This window comes from Hylobates moloch, unplaced genomic scaffold (genome assembly GCF_009828535.3).
Source record: "Hylobates moloch isolate HMO894 unplaced genomic scaffold, HMol_V3 SCAFFOLD_1, whole genome shotgun sequence".
In the NCBI taxonomy this organism is placed as follows: domain Eukaryota; kingdom Metazoa; phylum Chordata; class Mammalia; order Primates; family Hylobatidae; genus Hylobates; species Hylobates moloch.
Genome location: NW_026652276.1, coordinates 171,283,550 through 171,303,160, shown reverse-complemented (window position 1 = coordinate 171,303,160; position 19,611 = coordinate 171,283,550). Strand labels below are relative to the sequence as shown.

The 19,611-nt window shown below is 37.3% G+C and overlaps 1 protein-coding gene across 1 annotated transcript in view; it reads left to right on the top strand.

Moving 5' to 3' along the window:
- The window catches only part of ZNF804B (zinc finger protein 804B), a 612,804-nt gene that overhangs the window by 472,215 nt on the left and 120,978 nt on the right, over positions 1-19,611 (top strand). The window contains exon 2 of the mRNA XM_032761133.2: positions 17,348-17,491. Coding sequence (XP_032617024.1) covers positions 17,348-17,491 — 144 coding nt within the window. The remainder of the gene's footprint in view (positions 1-17,347; positions 17,492-19,611) is intronic.

Genomic DNA, 19,611 nt, shown 5'->3' with positions numbered 1-19,611 from the left:
GTCATCACTGCATTTTCACAGAATAGAGATTTGCTGATAAATATAACCACTAATGAGGACACAGATTCCAACCCAGAGTAGTAACAGAGCATGTAAGCTGGCAAGTTCCAGAATTAGGATTTTTTATAGCATAATGGACAGAAGCAAAAGATTCTATAGAAATCAATTTTTAAAATCACTTACTTGTGCTTTGACCAATTCAAAGTGAACTCAGGACATACAAAATGGAATAACAGACACTGGAGACTCCAAAAGTGTCTCTCCATTGGGAGGAGAGTGAGGGATGAAATATTACCTAGTAGATATATTGTACACTACTTGGGTGATTGGTCCACCAAAAGCCGAGATTTTACCACTACCCAACAAATCCAAGTAACACAACTGTGTACCCCTAAATCTATACAAACAATTTTTTTAAAAAGCGCACAATGTAAGTTCAGACTTTGTGTAAGGGCTCTGAAACAAGAAGCAGAAAGTCCAAGAAAGAAGTGCTGGGAAAATAATCAAAAGGAGCACGTAGTGGAATAATATGAAAAGGATCATAACTACTACCTAAGCTACTGGTCAGAAATAGTGACCAGCTGTAATAGAAGAGAAAATGGGAGATAGTAATAATATACTCTCTAAAGTTTGTATGACTTCCTCTTTATTAATACATGGAGTGAAATCTGTATCATTCTCATTACCAAATGTAGGTTTATTATTTCTCAGGAATACTTTGGTCACCTTCTTAAGCCCCAGAATTAAAAAGCTCATCAAGTGTCATTCATTTCTTTTATATCTAAGAGTCAAATTCAAGCCTATTAATTTAGACCCATTATAAAATTGTAACTTATTGAGGCTTATTCTGCTTAGGTATGTACCCGTGTTCCAGACCAGCATGACTATTTCCTTTCTCTAAATACACACAGTACTTTAAATCCCTAACATACGATTTTATACCCTTTATGTTGTCCTTTGTATCTTATGAATTAATCCTATCCTTGCAGGTGGTCTGTGAGTTTCTTGAAAACAGGGATTGTGTATTATTATCATGCACAGTAAAATGGCACAGTAACTCATCCAAGCATTCATAACATAACTAAATCCCTACCCTAAACCAAGCTCTTTCAAGAGCACCATAGAAATGTGAGAACAATTTAAAAAATAATTTTAGGTGTGAATTCTTTTATCTTCTGATTTGATGTTTTCCTTTCATGTTAGACATCCCTCCTATATCAGAGAAAGAGGTAGCTTCCTCCTTTCTAAAACCAGTTTTTGGAACTGGCTAAGTTCAGTGCTGAATTTATTATAGCTACAACTAGTGATCTATGGACTAGCAAAACTCTAAATGCATTTTTTAAAGCTTAGGGGGATAAAGAAAAGAGGAGGTCTCTATTGGGGATGATTCTGTCTTCTTTTCTAGGAGATGGCTTGAAACAGAAAACTTTTATCTATGGCATCCCAAGAATATGAATGTTATTTCTAAATATGTTGTTAAATAGGCTTTGATTTTGATTACATGGTTTGAAGGAAGAAAACAATTCTACATCTACATTTTAAAGATTCCAGAGATCCATGTATATGTCTTGAGTTTTAGAGACACAAAAATTCTATTCCTTAGACCAACCTCATTTTCTAGATGAGGAAATAGACCCTCCTGAATTAATTGCTCTGCCATTGGTCTCAAAGACAGGAGTCAGGATTTGAATTCTCATTCCAGATCTGCTATTTATCATCCTGCATAAACCTTTGACAAGCCAAAGAACTTTTCCTGGATTAATTTTCTTAAAAGATTGTTGAGATTCTTCCAATTACCTACCTGTATGATTATTCTAGCTTTCTATTTGACTTTTTTACAATGGGCCCGCAACGTCTCTTGTATTGTAGCTACAATACATCTCTTTTTAGACTAGTTCTCTACACAGCACACACACACACATACACACACATGTACATACTCACACAAATACACATACAGAATAGATTGGAGCCCAACTCAGTATGGCTTGCTGAGTTGACACCAGTGGTAACAATAAGTACAGATTCTCCAACGGCTGAAGCAGCTGTGACAATCTTGGACAAATGTAGGCTGTTTGCCATAGCCTGGGTGGACTACACCATCAGCGCTGCCATTGCGATACACATAGACATTGGCCCCAGTTTCCAGCTAATTAGGCTTTCTGACTCCAGCTCACAAGCATTTGTAGTTAGTTTTCATAAAAGCAGGTATATGTGCATAACCTGATGAACAGACCTTCTTTTTGAGGTTTTCTGACGTCACTTATCCAAGTTTTGCAGTTACATGCGAACATTATTTAATAGACAAGCATAAGTAGTTTATAGCAGCTCTTTTGGCCCTCGTGAATATCTTTGTCTCAAAGTAAACTAGTATTTTTTAATTTTTTTTCTTACTTTGACACATTTTTCTCAGCTTAAATTTAGTATTTTAGATTTAAGACATAGAGCTTCTGTAAAGCATAATTTTTTTCACAATTTCTAGTATTCTCTAAGTTTGAAATTAAATTACCCACTAGAATTTCAACAGATAGAAGCCTGGAGCAGCCAGTTTGAAATAATGGTGTGCCTTTGTGAGCACAATCACTTTTTAAACATCTCTGGTACAGAACAAGTAAACCAAGCAGCAGACTTATTATTAGACATGATAGCAGACATTCAGGAGAATAGAGAGATGTCCTTGGCGTTTTGTAATTCATCTGACTTACTTTTTTTTAAAAAGCAAAGCCATTGGCTTTATACTATTTCAATATGTCATCTTAGGAGTTTGCAGGCCTGTGTTTAGCACATGTAGAACATAAACACAGCAGAGATTAATACCAGAACAATTTAAGAAGTTCAGAGAAGGAAAACTCACTTGATATTCACTGAATCTATTTGAAGGGAACATATTTGTAATCAATTCCCAAGGAAAGGTGAAGCAGTGGCTAGATCAGCATTGCTTAATGGTCATTTCTCTCATAAATGGCTCTCACAAATTTTAAATTAAAAGAAAAATGGTTTGTAACTGAGCAGGTATCACTAGCAACTTTCCAGAAAACTTAGTTGTCCAACATTTTTCATTGACTTTTCTTATATTAGAAAATGAAATGTCAGATGCTATTAATTGCATTTTTACAATAAGTAGCTACATCAGGAGTAATGGCTAAATGAAAGTACTTCCTGTCTAATGCACAATAGATATATTCATTTAAATGTATTCAATTTAGATGAATGCAATATGTCTATATTCATTACAGTTATACCTACCTGTGGGCTGAGTTGATGAGGTGGTAATTACTACCTTTATAAATGGAACAGCATTGTCACTCTGGAGGAAGAAAAGCCATTTTCTTATCATATTTCACACACCCACACAATAGACACATTCCAAAAACTTTCTTCCAATCATAAAAATTTTACCCTTGAATTTCCAGTGGACCTAATGATTGTAAACATGATCACTCAGTAGGTCCTGCTTTTCTGGAGGGTTGCAAAGGGTTGGTCTCATGGGATATGATGGAGGGGCACTGAGAGTCTTAAAATCTCTTCATGCAAAGTAACTCTCATGCTTGTTATTCTGCATGCCTGCAGTGCAGCTGTAGGCATCATGTGGTATGGATTCGATTATTCTTATACCGTACATTGTTTTCTGAGTTCAGTGAAGGTAGGACTATTAAAATGTGATGTTGTTGAATACTTTTATTTTTAGAACACTGTTCTAAAAATATAGTCTGCTAATTAGAAAAAGCAAGTACACATAGTTCCTATACACTCTGCCCAATCCTAAATAGTTTCTCTTATTATTATTTTGCGTTGTGTGGCGAGTTAGTGTATTAGACTGTTCTTATGCTGCTAACAAAGACATACCCAAGACTGGATAACTTATAAAGGAAAGAAGCTTAATTGACTCACATGTCCACATAGCTGGGGAGACCTCACAATCATGATGAAAGGCGAATGAGGAGCAAGGTCATGTCTTACGTGGCAGCAGGCAAGAGGGCATGTGCAGGAGAACTCCCATTTATAAAACCATCTGATCTCATAATTTATATTCACTATCACGAGAACAGCACAGGAAAAACCCACCCTCCATGATTCAATCACCTCCCACCAGGTCCCTCCAATGACACATGGGGATTATTATAATTCAAGGTGAGATTTGGGTGGGGATGCAGAGCCAAACTATATCATTCTGCCCCTGGTTCCTCCCAAATCTCATGTCCTCACATTTCAAAACCAATTATGCCTTCCACTGCCCTTCAAAGTCTTAACTCATTCCAGCATTAACCCAAAAGTTCAAGTCCAAAGTCTTATCTGAGGAAAGGCCAGTCCCTTTCACCTATGATCCTGTAAAATCAAAAAGCAACTTAGTTACTTCCTAGATACAAAGGGGGTACAGGCAATGGTTAAATACATTCATTCCAAATGGGAGAAATTGGAGAAAACAAAGGGGGTTTAGGCCCCATGCAAGTCCAAATTCCAGTGGGGCAGTCAAATCTTAAAGCTCCAAAATGATCTCCTTTGACCTCATGTCTCACATCCAGGTCACAGTGATGCCAGAGGTGGGTTCCCATGACCTTGGGCAACTCCTCCCCTGTGACTTTGCAGGGTACAGCCCCCATCCTGGCTGTTTTCATGGGTAGACATTGAATGTCTGCAGCTTTTCCAGGCACACAGTGCAAGCTGTTGGTGGATCTACTATTCTGGGGTCTGGAGGATGGTGGCCCTCTTCTCACAGCTCCACTAGGCAGTTTCCCAGTGGGGACTCTGTGTGGGGGGCTCAAATCCCACATTTCCCTTCTTCATTGCCCTAGCAGAGGTTCTCCTTAAGGCCCCACCCCTGCAGCAAACTTCTACCTGGACATACAGACATTTCCATACATCCTCTGAAATCTAGGCGGAGGTTCCCAAATCTCAATTCTTGACTTCCGTGCATCTGCAGGCTTAATACCACATGGAAGCTGCCAAGGCTTGGGGCTTACACCCTCTAAAGCCATGACCTAGGTTGTACTTTGGCCACTTTTAGCCATGGCTGGAACAGCTGGGACACAAGACACCAAGTCCCAAGACTGCATACTGGAAGAGGGGCTTGGGCCCAGCCCATAAAACCATTTTTCCCTCCTAGGTCTTTGGGCCTGTCATGAGAGGGGCTGCCATGAAGGTATCTGACATGCCCTGGAGAGGTTTTGCCCATCGGCTTGGCGATTAACATTTTGCATCTCATTACTTATGCAAATTTCTGCAGCCAGCTTGAATTTCTCCCCAGAAAATGGGATTTTCTTTTCTATTGCATCATCAGGCTGCAAATTTTCTGAACTTTTATGCTTTGCTTCCCTTGTAAACATAAGCTCCAATTCCAAATTATGTATTTGTGAATACATAAAACTGAATGCTGGCCAGGCGCGGTGGCTCATGCCTGTAATCCCAACACTTTGGGAGGCCAAGGAGAGTGGATCACCTGAGGTCAGGAATTCGAGACCAGCGTGGCCAATGTGGTGAAACCCTGTCTCTACTAAAAATACACAAATTAGTCAGGCATGGTGGCTGGTGCCTGTAATCCTAGCTACTCAGGAGGCTGAGGCAGGAGAATCGCTTGAACCCAGGAGGTGGAAGTTGCAGTGAGCTGATATCATGCCATTGCACTCCAGCCTGGATCACAAGAACAAAACTCCATCTCAAAAAACAAAACAAAAAACAAACAAACCCGCAAAAATGAATACTTTTAACAGCACCCAAGTCAGCTTTTGAATGGGTTGCTGCTTAGAAATTTCTTCTGCCAGATGCCCTAAATCATCTCTCTCAAGTTCAAAGTTTCACAAATCCCTATGGCAGGGGCAAAATGCTGCCAGTCTCTTTGCTAAAACATAACAAGAGTCACCGTTGCTCCAGTTCCCAACAAGTTCCTCATCTCCATCTGAGACCCTGAGCCTGGGCTTTATTGTCTGTGTTGCTGTCAGCATTTTGGTCAAAGCTATTCAACAAGTCTCTAGAAAGTTCCAAACTTTCCCACATTTTCCTGTTTTCTTCTGAGCCCTCAAAATTATTTGAACTTCTGCCTGTTACCCAGTTCCAAAGTGGCCTCCACATTTTTGGGTATCTTTACAGCAGCACCCCACTCTACTAGTACCAATTTACTGTATTAGTCTGCTATCATGCTGCTAATAAAGACATACCTAATACTGGGTAATTTACAAAGGAAAGAGGTTTAATTGACTCACAGTTCCACATGGCTGGGGAGGCCTCACAATCATGACGGAAGGTTAATGAGGAGCAAGGTCACATCTTACATGCCTGCAGGCAAGAGGGCATGTTCAGGGAAACTCCCTTTTATAAAACCATCAGATCTCATGAGACTTATTCACTATCATGAGAACAGCACAGGAAAAATCCACCCCCCATGATTTGATTACTTCCCACTGAGTCCTTCCTGTGATACATGGGGATTATTACAATTCAAGGTGAGATTTGGGTGGGGACATAGAGCCAAACCATATCAGTTAGTATATTGTAGTTGATGAACCCATATTTATACATGATTATTAGCAAAATCTACAGTTTACATTAAGACTCAGTCTTTGTGTTTTATAGTTATATGAGTTTTTATACCACCATATATATTTCAGGAATTCCAATTCTCTCCCCTTTAGCACATTAAATAACTGGATAAAAATAAATTAATTAATCAGTCAAATGTATTCGTTCTTTCAGTCACTACATTTATTAATTCATGTATTCTTTCATAGACATTTGGTAAACATAAACTCTAGGTCAAGAATTCACTGTAATTTAATTGCTTCAGGCATTTTCCCAACCCAGGCTTAATATGCATATTTTTTAGTCACTCTTTTTTCTTCCCCACTCAAGGATATTGTCTGATTTTACTGGTGAGCCCTGAAATGTTCTGTGTTAGAGAGACTGATAGTCTTTGCATTTTGGTGGGCTAATACTGCATTGTGTCAGCAAAAGTTCATTGGTTTATGTGTGTTTTATTTACTATTTTATTGGTTTTTTTTTTTGAGACAGAGTCTCGCTCTGTCGCCCAGGTTGGAGTGCAGTGGCGCGATCTCGGCTCACTGCAGGCTCCGCCTCCTGGGTTCATGCCATTCTCCTGCCTCAGCCTCCCAAGTGACTGGGAATACAGGCGTCAGCCACCACGCCCGGCTAATTTTTTTGTATTTTTAGTATAGATGGTGTTTCACTGTGTTAGCCAGGATGGTCTCGTTCTCCTGACCTCATGATCTACCTGCCTTGGCCTCCCAGAGTGCTGGGATTACAGGCATGAGCCACCGCACCTAGCCCTGTTTTATTGGTTGTTAAGCAACTCTGCAAAACTATCTACAGCCTTTATAAACTTGTGGAATGTAGCATCTGTGTCTGACCATTAAGAAATCTGGAAATTATATCTTCCCCCTTTTTCCTTCCATTAGACAGATAAGCATGATTAAGCAATAAAGCAATAGCTGCTATTATGATTATCTTTGGATTCACCTGGACTTCCTTATTTCCTTTCTAACATGTTTTTCTGGTGGAAGAACTGTATATTAATTCATGCCGAGGAAGATGAAATTGGTGGTGGCCAATGTTGATAACTGTGGTCCTAACGGAAATGCATGTGTTCCTAAAAAATAATCCCCTTTCAGGCTGGGCGCAGTGGCTCATGCCTGTAATCCCAGCACTTTGGGAGGCCAAGGTGGGCAGATCACAAGGTCAGGAGATCGAGACCATCCTGGCTAACACAGTGAAACCCTGTCTCTACTAAAAGTACAAAAAATTAGCCGGGCGTGCTGGCAGGCCCGTGTAGTACCAGCTATTCAGGAGGCTGAGGCACGAGAATCGCTTGAATCTGGGAGGCGGAGTTTTCAGTGAGCTGAGATCGCACCACTGCACTCCAGCCTGGGTGACAGAGTGAGACTCTTTCTCAAAAAAATAAAATAATAATAATAATAATCCCTGTTCAATTGCAGTCAATTAATAAACATCCCCCAAATAGGCAATTATTTAAGCAAACTTTAAATATTGTCTCTTCATGTATAGAAATGTAGTCTGGCATCCTGCCTGTAAGTCAGAAATTTGTCATTCTTTCCAAATCAGAAACAATGCTGAGTTGTCCCCAGAGAACGCCACTGAGAGACAATTTCACATGTTTAATGTGCTTGTATTTATCTTTTAATGTGGGCATCTTTGATGAATCATTAATAAGAGGAGAAAAAATCCCTTTCAAAACTCGTTAGTGGCTGACATCACACCTTACCTGGGCATTGATGGAAAAGTCAAATTTTGCTTATGTCTCGTTCCAAGTCTGGCTAATGGATACTTGGTTCACACTGAACTATAAGAAAAACAATTGATTATGGTAAAATGGGAAGAGCATTGGAAGACAAGAATCTGCATTTCTGATTATGGATTTGTGTGCAATTGCCAGTCTCCATTACTTTAGGAAAACTCTTCAATAAGCAACATAGATCTCAGAATCTACATAAGAAAGATTGTTCTAAAAGTCTAAAACTACCATGTGTTTGGAATCATACTTACCTATCTACTCTAACATTATTCCAACAGTCTAATTCTCCATGATATGACTTGTGTTGCCAGGGTAGGCCATACTGTCTATGTGTGTAAGAGAAAAGCATTCTCTGCCTTTTTATTATTATTATTAATTTCACTTTTCAATAAATAGTTACTGAGTTTTTCTAAGTAACAAGTACCATGTTAAATGTTGTGGAATGCAAAGACTATCCTTTTTACAAAAGAAGACAATCAACCCAGCACGGTGGCTCACACCTGTAATTTCAACACTTTGGGAGGCTGAGGCAGGTGGATCACCTGAGGTCAGGAGTTCTAGAACAGCCTGGTCAACATGGTGAAACCCCATCTCTATTAAAAATACAAAAATTAGCTGAGCGTGGTGGCATGCATCTGTAGTCCCAGCTACTCAGGAGGCTGAGGCAGGAGAATCACTTGAACAGGGAAGCAGAGGTTGCAGTGAGCTGAGATCGTGCCACTGCACCCCAGCCTGGGTGAGAGTGAGACTTCATATCAAAAAAAAAAAAAGTCAGTCATAACTTTGGAGAAATCAACATTAGTAATATTAATGTTAATTAAGTACATATTATGCTCTCTTGACTATGTTTGGAATTCTTAAATAGGTAAAAGTAAAAACAAAAAACAGAGATTAAAAACTCCTGAAAACCCTAATTATGCAAAGAAAATTAAATTTGATAGCTTTATTTTTATTTTTATTTTACGTTCTTGGGTACATGTGCAGGATGTGCAGGTTTGTTACATAGGTAAACGTGTGCCATGGTGGTTTGCTGCACCTATTAACCCATCACCTAGGTATTAAGCCCAGCATACATCAGCTGTTTATCCTAATACACTCCCTCCCCCTACCCCACCCTGGAGAAGCCCCAGTATGTGTTGCTCTCCTCCCTGTGTCCATGTGTTCTCATCGTTCAGCTCCCACTTATAAGTAAGAACATGTGACATTTGGTTTTCTGTTCCTGCATTAGTTTGCTGAGGATAATGTCTTCCAGCTCCATCCACGTCCCTGCAATGGACATGATCTCATTCATTTTTATGGCTGCATAGTATTCCATGGTGTATATGTACCACATTTTCTTTATCCAGTCTATCATTGATGGGCATTTGAGTTGACTGCATGTCTTTGCGATTGTGAATAGTGCTGTAATGAACATAGTATGCATGTATTTCTGTAATAGACTGACTTATATTCTTTTGGGTATATACCCAGTAATGGGATTGCTGGATCAAATGGTATTTCTAGTTCTAGATCTTTGATGAATTACTGCACTGTTTTCCACAATGGTTGCTAATTTACATTCCCACCAACAGTGTAAAAGCATTCCTATTTCTCTGCAACCTTACCAGCAACTGTTGTTTCTTGACTTTTTAAGCATCTCCATTCTGACTGGTGAGAGATGGTATTTCATTGTGGTTTTGACGTTCATTTCTGTAATGATCAGTGATATTGAGCGTTCATTCATATGTTTATTGGCCACATGAATGTCTTCTTTTCAGAAGTGTCTGTTCATGCCCTTTGCCCACTTTTTAATAGGGTTGTTTGTTTTTTTCTTGTAAACTTGTTTAAGTTATTTGTAGAGTCTGGATATTAGACTTCTGTCAGATGGATAGATTGCAAAAATTTTCTCCCACTCTTTAGGCTGCCTGTTTGCTCTGATGATAGTGGTTTTGTTGTTGTTGTTGTTGTTTATTTGTTTCCTGTGCAGAAGCTCTCTAATTAGATCCCATTTGTCAATTTTTGCTTTTGTTGCAATTGTTTTTGGCAATTTCATCATGAAATCTTTTCCTGTGCCTGTGTCTTGAATGCTATTGCCTAGATTTTCTTCTAGGGTTTTTGTTGTTTTGGGTTTTATATTTAAGTCTTTAATCCATATTGAGTTAATTTTTGTATAAGGTGAAAGGAAGGGGTCCAGTTTCAATTTTCTGCATATGGCTGGCCAGTTCTCCCAATCCTTTCCCGATTACTTGTTTTTGTGAGGTTCATTGAAGATCAGATGGTTGTAGATTTGTGATCTTATTTCTGAGTTCTCTATTCTCTTCCATGGGTCTATGTGCCTGTTTTTATACCAGTACCATACTGTTTTGGTTACTGTAGCCTTGTAGTATCCTTTGAAGTCCAGTAGCATGATGACTCCAGCTTTGTTCTTTTAGCTTAGGATTGTCATTGCTATACAAGCTCTTTTTTGAATCTATATGAATTTTACAATAGTTTCTTCTAATTCTGTGAAGAATGTCAGTGGTAGTTTAATGGGAACAGCATTGAATTTGTAAATTACTTTGAGCAGTATGGCCATTTTCATGATATTGATTTTTCCTATCCATGAGCATGGAATGTTTTTCCATTTGTTTGTGTCCTCTCTGATTTACTTGACCAGTGGTTTGTAGTCCTCCTTGAAGAGGTCCTTCACTTCCATTCTTAGCTGTATTCCTAGGTATTTTATTCTCTTTGTAAATTTGCTAGTTTTTGTATGAGATAGTGGGCTAAAGATGATAAAAATTCCTCTCACCTGCCCAAATTTCCATCAGGAATTTGCTTTGTAGACTCAGGGGAAAATGGTAATTTGTTAAAAATAATTTTATAGTGTCACATGCATTCAGTGATACACACACATACACACACACACACACAAACAGACCACAGAACATCCAAACATTGAGTACCTATACAGGGGAAGAAAAATAATGTTCTTCTTCTCAAACATTTTGCTGTGACTTCCTGTAACAAAAGACAAATTAACAAGAAAAGAAACAGAAGTTTGATAACATGTATAGCTCTTGTGCACATGGGAGATAATCTGGAGAAATAAATAAACCTCTAGACTAAATTTCAAAGAATTGTCTTAGACTTCAGGCTTAAATATCATCATTCTCCAAAACAAAGAAGTACGCAGTGAAAGGTAAGGTTAAGACCCATGAAAAGTGCTACTACAAAACAGGAAAATATTTGTTATGCAGATTTAAGTCTATGCCTTTTCCATTGATTAGGAGTCTCTAGTAATTTAGAGCTAGCCTTCTCTTAGGTTGTCTTAGGTGTCTTAGGAGACAGCTTTACAAGTAAAGATTTCCTTTATAGGTGTAAATTTATCTTAGAAAAGGGTAGGTAACTTTTCAAAGCTTCTCCTGTGTCTATGATTTCTTAAAATAACTAGTTCAAAATTATCCTTATGCTAAGGAGGCATACTGGAGTGGCATAATTAGGTTTCCTACAGTCATATTTTGGGGTGGCATATTCTGAGCCCCATCACCTATATTTGCCATGTGGTATACTTAGTACTTCCCTAAAAATTATCTAATTTTTTCTTCACAACAATCTTGTAAGCTACTTATTATTATCCCCCTTAATCTATTCTGAGATAACTGAAACCTTTGGAGTTTGAACTTCCGTAAGATAGAGGCTGACATTCAAGCTAGTCAGGTTTCAAAGACAAATATTTTTTTTTCCTATTATAAAAACAGAATAAATAAGTGAATGAAACCTCGAAAGTAAGTTTTCTGTTATCCAAGCTGTTACAGAGATGCAGGAAGATGATGGGTGCCAAAAGAGTGTTCTGACTCAGCAGCAGCCACTTGATTGGAGGAGGGAAAAATTCACTCTCTTTGAAGTAGGATTTCATTTGGGGCTAATATAATAGAACGAGTTAGAGAATATTAGAATTCTTAAAGCAATCTCTTACACATAACAGTGAAAGGTCAAATGTGGGCTTTCATGCAAAGAATATGAATTCAATTCTCACAGCTCTGTGCTGGTATTACCCATAAGGAGCTATGAAGAACAGCAATTGATTTCTTCCCTTTGTTTTTCATAATCAGAGCACATATTCACAACCAATGCAACAAGACTACTACCTTGCATTTTCCTGGTATCCATCTCTCAGCTTCAAGAGCATTATAGATTTTTAAAATTATAATTAGTTCTCTCACTCTTCCTGGGAGTTAACTGCTCCATATCATCCCGAACCCACAAATGAATTAGCGGAGACAGCCTGGACTTATGTGGCATCTGGATAAATGCTAAGTAATTGGAACAGCCTTGAGTATGGTGAATCATGCCTCTGAAGTCAGGCAGATCTGAGCTTTAATCCAGTGAATGAATTTCTAAACATGTTTATGCCTTATTTTCCGTATCTTTAAATGAGATAATAATAGAACGTACTTCATAGGGTTATTGTGAAGATGAAGTGAGTGAACAAGTGTGAAGTGCTTGGCACATTTCTAGTTTACAATGTAGTTCATGAGGAGTTAATGTGTAATAATAATTACAATAATAATAACAATTTGATAGCAAACATTCATATTTCTAAGTGCATTACTCTAGTCAGAATACTAGCCACTTTAAAAAACATACCTGTTTTATGCATTAATGTAAAATTTTTGGTGTGAAAAAGTACATATTCTCTCCTTGCACCCAAAACATTAATTATAAAAAGTAATTAATTACTACAGAATTCATACTGAATGACAACAAAAAATGCCCATTGGCATTACCGAATGTTTTAAAAATGACTCTTGTTAAGATAACTGTCATATTCAATTTGTAATTTATTTTCAACCTTTAATGAATCATTGAGAGTGATTAACAAGAAGGTTTCTTTAATGTCATACATTTTTTTTTCTGTCAGATAAGCTTTCAAAACCTCTTCCTCTAGGCAAACTCTAAGAAGGGAAATTTAAATAACTGGCAAATGAATTAATTATATATCAAATCTCGTATCTGTAATTCTTTCTTTATTTTAAAACTTTACTGATACTGAGAATAGGTCATCATTTTTTACTCCTTTCATACATAACACTTCATCTCTAAATATATTTAAAGATTGTGTAATTATTTCAGAGAGTAAATCATCTTATTTACCTTCAGGCCTATTTTTCAGTAAAAGTATCCTGTCATTCAACAAAAAGCCAAGAAATAATGTGTGCTAAAAATGTGTATATAATGCTATGTGAGACATTAACTTCTAATTATTCTTAAGTAGTCTGATCTAGGTAACCCTCAACAGCAATTTGTGATTATCACTCTATCACAACTTATAGTTTTTACCTCTTTACATGTAACTTTCCCATTGAACTGTAAATTAATGAGTGTAAGACCCAGTAAGAAATTGACATTTAGAAGTTGCTAAATAAGAGATTCTTGACTGTATGAATACTTAATAAACAGTTGAATGAATGGATGGTTACATGTGTGGATAGATGGTTGGATGGATGAGGTAGCATGGAGACAGTGAAAAGCATGCCCCCCTTTACCATTACCTAGCCATTAGATTTTATACAAAACATGAAACTACTAAATATCAGTTGCCTCTTTTGAAAAATAATAGAGATTTCTACCCTTATAATTCAGTCTATGTTTGTATGTTTTGTGGTAGAATTTATACTCCACCTGTTCACTCTTTCTCTCTTAACATTAAGAGGCCAGAATATGCCCTGGAGATTGTCATTAGCACCTTAGAGGTAAGATAGATAAGGATATCTGCATAATCTCCTGGCAAGAATAATGAAGCAAGAAACGTGATACGTAGTTTAGTCTAACGACCTTGTAAAATATAAGTGTTCAGAAAAAGATGGTATTAAACTTAAATTTTGGTGAAGCTGTCTTAAAATTGTAAAATTTTGAATTAAAAATCATCAATATGGTACTTAAAGAACGTTTTAGAAATATAGAATGTTTAGATGAAGGTAAACATTCACTCTTGACCATTGAACTACTGTCATAAAATCTCCTACATAATCTGAAAGAATATAAAAATACATTTTTAGCCTCAAATCTATCCTGAATTTTCAGTTGTTCCCCTACCCCAGTTCATGAGGCCTACGGTATTTCTGAGCACTAAGGCAGTGTTGACCAATATCTAAGAACATGGTCAGTTTTCTAAGGCTGTTGTCATAAAGAAGAAAGAAGAACTATGATTAGGCCGGGCGCGGTGGCTCACGCCTGTAATCCCAGCACTTTGGGAAGCCGAGGCGGGCGCATCACGAGGTCGGGAGATCAAGACCATCCTGGCTAACATGGTGAAACCCCGCCTCTACTAAGAAGACAAAAAATTAGCCGGGCGTGGCGGCGGGCTCCTATAGTGCCAGCCACTCAGGAGGCTGAGGCAGGAGAATGGTGTGAAAACGGGAGGTGGAGCTTGCAGTCAGCTGAGATTGTGCCACTGCACTCCAGCCTGGGCAACAGAGAGAGACTCCGTCTCAAAATAAATAAATAAATAAATAAATAAATAAATAAATAAATAAATAAATAAATAATAAATAAATAAATAAATAAATAAATAAATAAATAAATAAATAAATAAGAACTATGATTAAAACAAAGTAATCCCTAGTTTCAATCCAGTCCCTGTGATTATACTAAGAAAGAACATGAAAAATAAATAAATAAATAAATAACGGCTGGGCTCAGTGGCTCACGCCTATAATCCCAGTGCTTTGGGAGGCCATGGCAGGTGGATCACCTGAGGTGAGGAGTTCGAGACCAGCCTAGCTAACATGGTGAAACCCCGTCTCTACTAAAAATACAAAAAAAAGTAGCTGGGCGCGGTGGCGCGCGCCTGTAATCCCAGCTGCTGGAGGGGCTGAGACAGGAGAATTGCTTGAACTCCGGGATGGGGAGGTCGCGGTGAGCCGAGATCGCACCGTTGCACTCCAGCCTGCGCGACGGAGAGAAAGTCCACCTCAAAAAAAGAAAAATAACTTAGTGAGGAAAAGTGGAGAAATAATGGTTTTCCTTGATTCTAAGTCTACTAAATCAAGGGATTTAACACCATCTCAATGCTGTACTCCTGTCTCACTTCTCAATAGTGATTGTATCAGCTGGCAATTATCCTAGTTCTTTCAACAACTGGGTTTTGACCTTGAAATCAGAGTCTCCATTCTCATTACTGGCTACAGCCTGTCCACTAATTTTTTTATATCCACCATTATTATAGAATGTAACCAAATTCTTTTTTTTTTTTTTTTTTTTGAGACGGAGTCTCGCTCTGTCGCCCAGGCTGGAGTGCAGTGGTGCAATCTCGGCTCACTGCAAGCTCCGTGTCCCGGCTCATGCCATTCTCCTGCCTCAGCCTCTCCGAGTAGCTGGGACTACAGGCGCCTGACACCACGCCCAGCTAAATTTTTTGTATTTTTAGTAGAGACTGGGTTTCACCGTGGTCTGGATCTCCTGACCTCGTGATCCGCCCTCCTCGGCTTCCCAAAGTGCTGGGATTACAAGCGTGAGCCACCGCGCCCGGCCTGTAACCAAATTCTTACTTTAACTCTCTTAGATAGGCAATCCATATACTTGGTCTAGTTGTGCCGTTAGTTAATGGTATCATGCCCTTCTTTCTTTTTGCCATGGGTTTTACCCTCTTATATTTGGGCTTAAATCATTATGTTACACACATGTCTAAATTAATTGTCCCATTACTTCACCCCATTCTGAAAATATGCCTAAATTATTTCTGCTTACTTTCTTTTTCTAGTCAGCTATTTGCTATGATGTACACTTATGACCCGATTTCTTTCTATTGAGGGTAGTCGTTTTGGAGAAACAAAGATAAAATCCATTCTTTAGTTTGTTCATTCATTCTTTATACATATTTACTTGGTATTCTCAAAGTGCCAGTCACTCTTTTATTTGGTATTGGGATAATAGAGCAGAAGTTGTAGAATGGTATGAAGCATAAATATATAAACAATGATTATCCATTAATTTACGTAATGCATATTAAGTAGCACATATTCTGGGCTAGACAACATGTTGTTTAGTATTGTGCAACAAAAATGAATAAAATAGCTTCTTCCTTCAAAAAATTGGTGGAATAAATAGACATGAAAACAGATAATTTAATGCTATGTGACATCTGGTAATAGAATTAAAGACGAAAATATAGAAGCAGGGTTTGATAAAATATGATACAGGCAAGGTAAGAAGTTTTTCTGGCATATTGAGAAGGTTGGCTTTAAAGGAATATAGCAAATCACAGCTGTTTACTAACAAAGGAGCCAGGCATATGTTGTTTGAATTCAAATTCCTTCTCCACTTGTTAACTTGGAGACCATGAGTGTGTAATCTCTCTAAGCACTAGTTGATGCATCTATAATGCAGACGAAAATAGAACCTAACTCATAGGGTTGTTGTGAGGAATGATGAGATAATTCATATACCTTGCGCATAGTTTATACTCAGTAAACATTTGCCACTATTATTCTATAATCAAAGAGATTCTATAATCAAAACAGGATTTTAAGCAGGAGAACTATGTAGCCAAAACTGTTTTAAGTGGAGCATACTACAAATTTTCAGGAGAATATTTTGAAGAACATGGACATAAACCCATTGGTAACGTGTAGCAGGAACCGATGCTTGTGGAGGAGGCTTTGGCAATATTGAACATCATGGATACATCAGGCTGTATCTATAGTGTGAATGGGGACACCCATGGGAGAGCAAATGAAATAGATAAATCATGTGGCTGAAGATGGAATTGCATAGAACACTAAAATTTAAGGGATAATATCAGAAAAACAGAGGGCTATGAAGGATATAAAGAAGAATGGCCAGTGATGTGCTTGGTAATAGGCACAATCACAACCTAGAAATGGGTGGCAAGAAGAAGGATGAGTAAAAACTGAGCTCCAGGCCAGGGCTACTTTAGAACTCATGATATGTCAGTTGATAAGTTAGAGATGATGCTAAACTAGAAGTTATTTTCACAGTGTCATGAATTCCCAGAAAATAATGTGCTCCGTCATATTTCTTTAAGTTAAATACCACCTTGATTAATACGAGATCTGGTTATGCTATTAGAAAGAAGTCTAACCAACATTTTTGTATTTTTTCTTAAAGGATTTTACAGAAAAGGAGAAGTCCACAGCAAAGGCCCTGGAAGATGTAAAGGCAAACTTTTACTGTGAATTATGTGACAAGCAGTATCACAAACACCAGGAGTTTGACAATCATATTAATTCTTATGACCATGCTCATAAGCAGGTAAGCCAAAGTGGGAAAAGTCCTTCATATTCCTGTATTTATACCTTCAGAACAGAACTGTATGAATATGACCTTATTTACTGCCATATAAGACTGTGAGGTGAGAACATTTTATGTCTTTTTTTCCCCCGGAAATGTTGTGTTTTGTTTTTAAATGTTATCCAAAGTCGTTTTTTTTCCTAGAAATACTATAAAGCTGGAGGTAAACTTAGAGATAATCTAAGAGTAGACTGACATATTTATTTTAGAATTATATTCAGTTAACCCTTAAACAACACAGTGGTTAGGAATGTCAGTCAAAAATCCGCATATAACTTTTGCAGTTAAAAATCCGCATATGATTTTTGATTCCCTCAGAACTTTATTAATAGCCTACTGTTGACCAGGAAGAAGTTTACTGTAACATAAATAATCCATTAATGCATGTTTTATATATGTTATATGTATTATATACTGTATTCTTACAATAAAGTAAGCCAGAGAAAAGAAAATGTTATCAAGAAAATAAGAGAAAATATTGTTACTATTCATTAAGTGGAAGTGGATCATCATAAAGGTCCTCATCTTCATTGTCTTCGTGATAAGTAGGCTGGGGAGGAAAAGAAAGAGGAGGAATTGGTCTTGCTGTCTCAGGGGTGGCAGAGGTCGAAGAAAATCCACATGTAAGTGGACCCATTCAGTTCAAACCTATGTTGTTCAAGGGTCAACTGTGTGTAGGGAAACCAGGACCCGGGAAAAATAATGTCTTATTCAAAGTTACTTAACTAGTTAGTGACAGATTTAGAATCCTGGACTAGTACTAGGACATAATCTATTACAGAATCTATTATAGTCTACATCTTTCAAGGATTCTAAGTTATAGGAAATAATAGTTTTTGGGAAAGCAATTCTCAATAAAAGATTACATTTTCCTAAGCATACTCTCTTAAGAAAGTCAAAGTTGTTATTTAATAAATGAAACATTGAAAACAGGCAAACAAAAAATCCAAAAGGGAAAAGCCTGGGGTAATCACAGGTGAAAACATTTCAGTTTATTTACTTGAAAGATCATATGGGCATCCATATTATTAGTGTGGATATACTACATATGGCTGCTTATATTATCTACTCTCCAAATGTGAAAGAAGAGGCTATTGTTCTCATCTGGTTAGATGTTATCCTTGCTGATTGAGGTATGGCGATACTGGCAATTTAGGAATGTTAAATACCACCAACTGAGAAAAAAAATTTCATGTGGCCAAAGATTATTGCTAACAGCTGTAACAAGGTACACATTCCTGATACCAAATGGACCTGGCATGTGGGAATGTGTGGGTAAGTCTTGTATACTCTATCTCAAATATTTATTCAGATTAAACAAAAATAAATATTTCGTCAGACATCACTAGCATTGTATTGAGTGTATACTAAATATATATGTGTATATATATGTATGTGTGTATATATAGTATATATGTGTATATATACGTATATGTCATATATATACGTATGTATACACATATATGTGTGTGTATATACGTGTGTATATACGTATATATACACACGTGTGTATATACGTATATATACACACGTGTGTATATATACGTATACATATATATCTCCTTGGGAAATGCAAGCCTGACAAAGACACAGCTTTTATCCTTAAAAATAAGTTATATGTATATAGTTGGCTTCATTTCTCTGACAAGGGCAAGATAATGAGACAAATTGTTTTAGGATTGTAATTCCCAAATCCTAGTGTGCATAACAATGACCTCAGAATATGTTAATTGTTCAGATTCCCAGAATCTTCCTCAGATATTCTAGTTCAATAATTCTCAGATAGGATGTAGCAATCTATATTTTAAAATGAATTGAAAATGAAAAATTTCAAATGTATATAAATGTGAACTAATGGCTATCACCCAACTTCAATGATAATCAATCTTGCTTGATTTATACCACCACCGCTCACCACACCTCCCCACTGTTACATTATTTTGAAGCAAGTGCCAGATGGTATATCATTTTATCTAAAAGTATTTCAAGATATATGGTGATGCTTTAAAATTGATGCTTTGATTATTATCTAACCTAAAAATCAACAGTAAATTTTTAAATACCAGTTAGTGCTCTTGTTA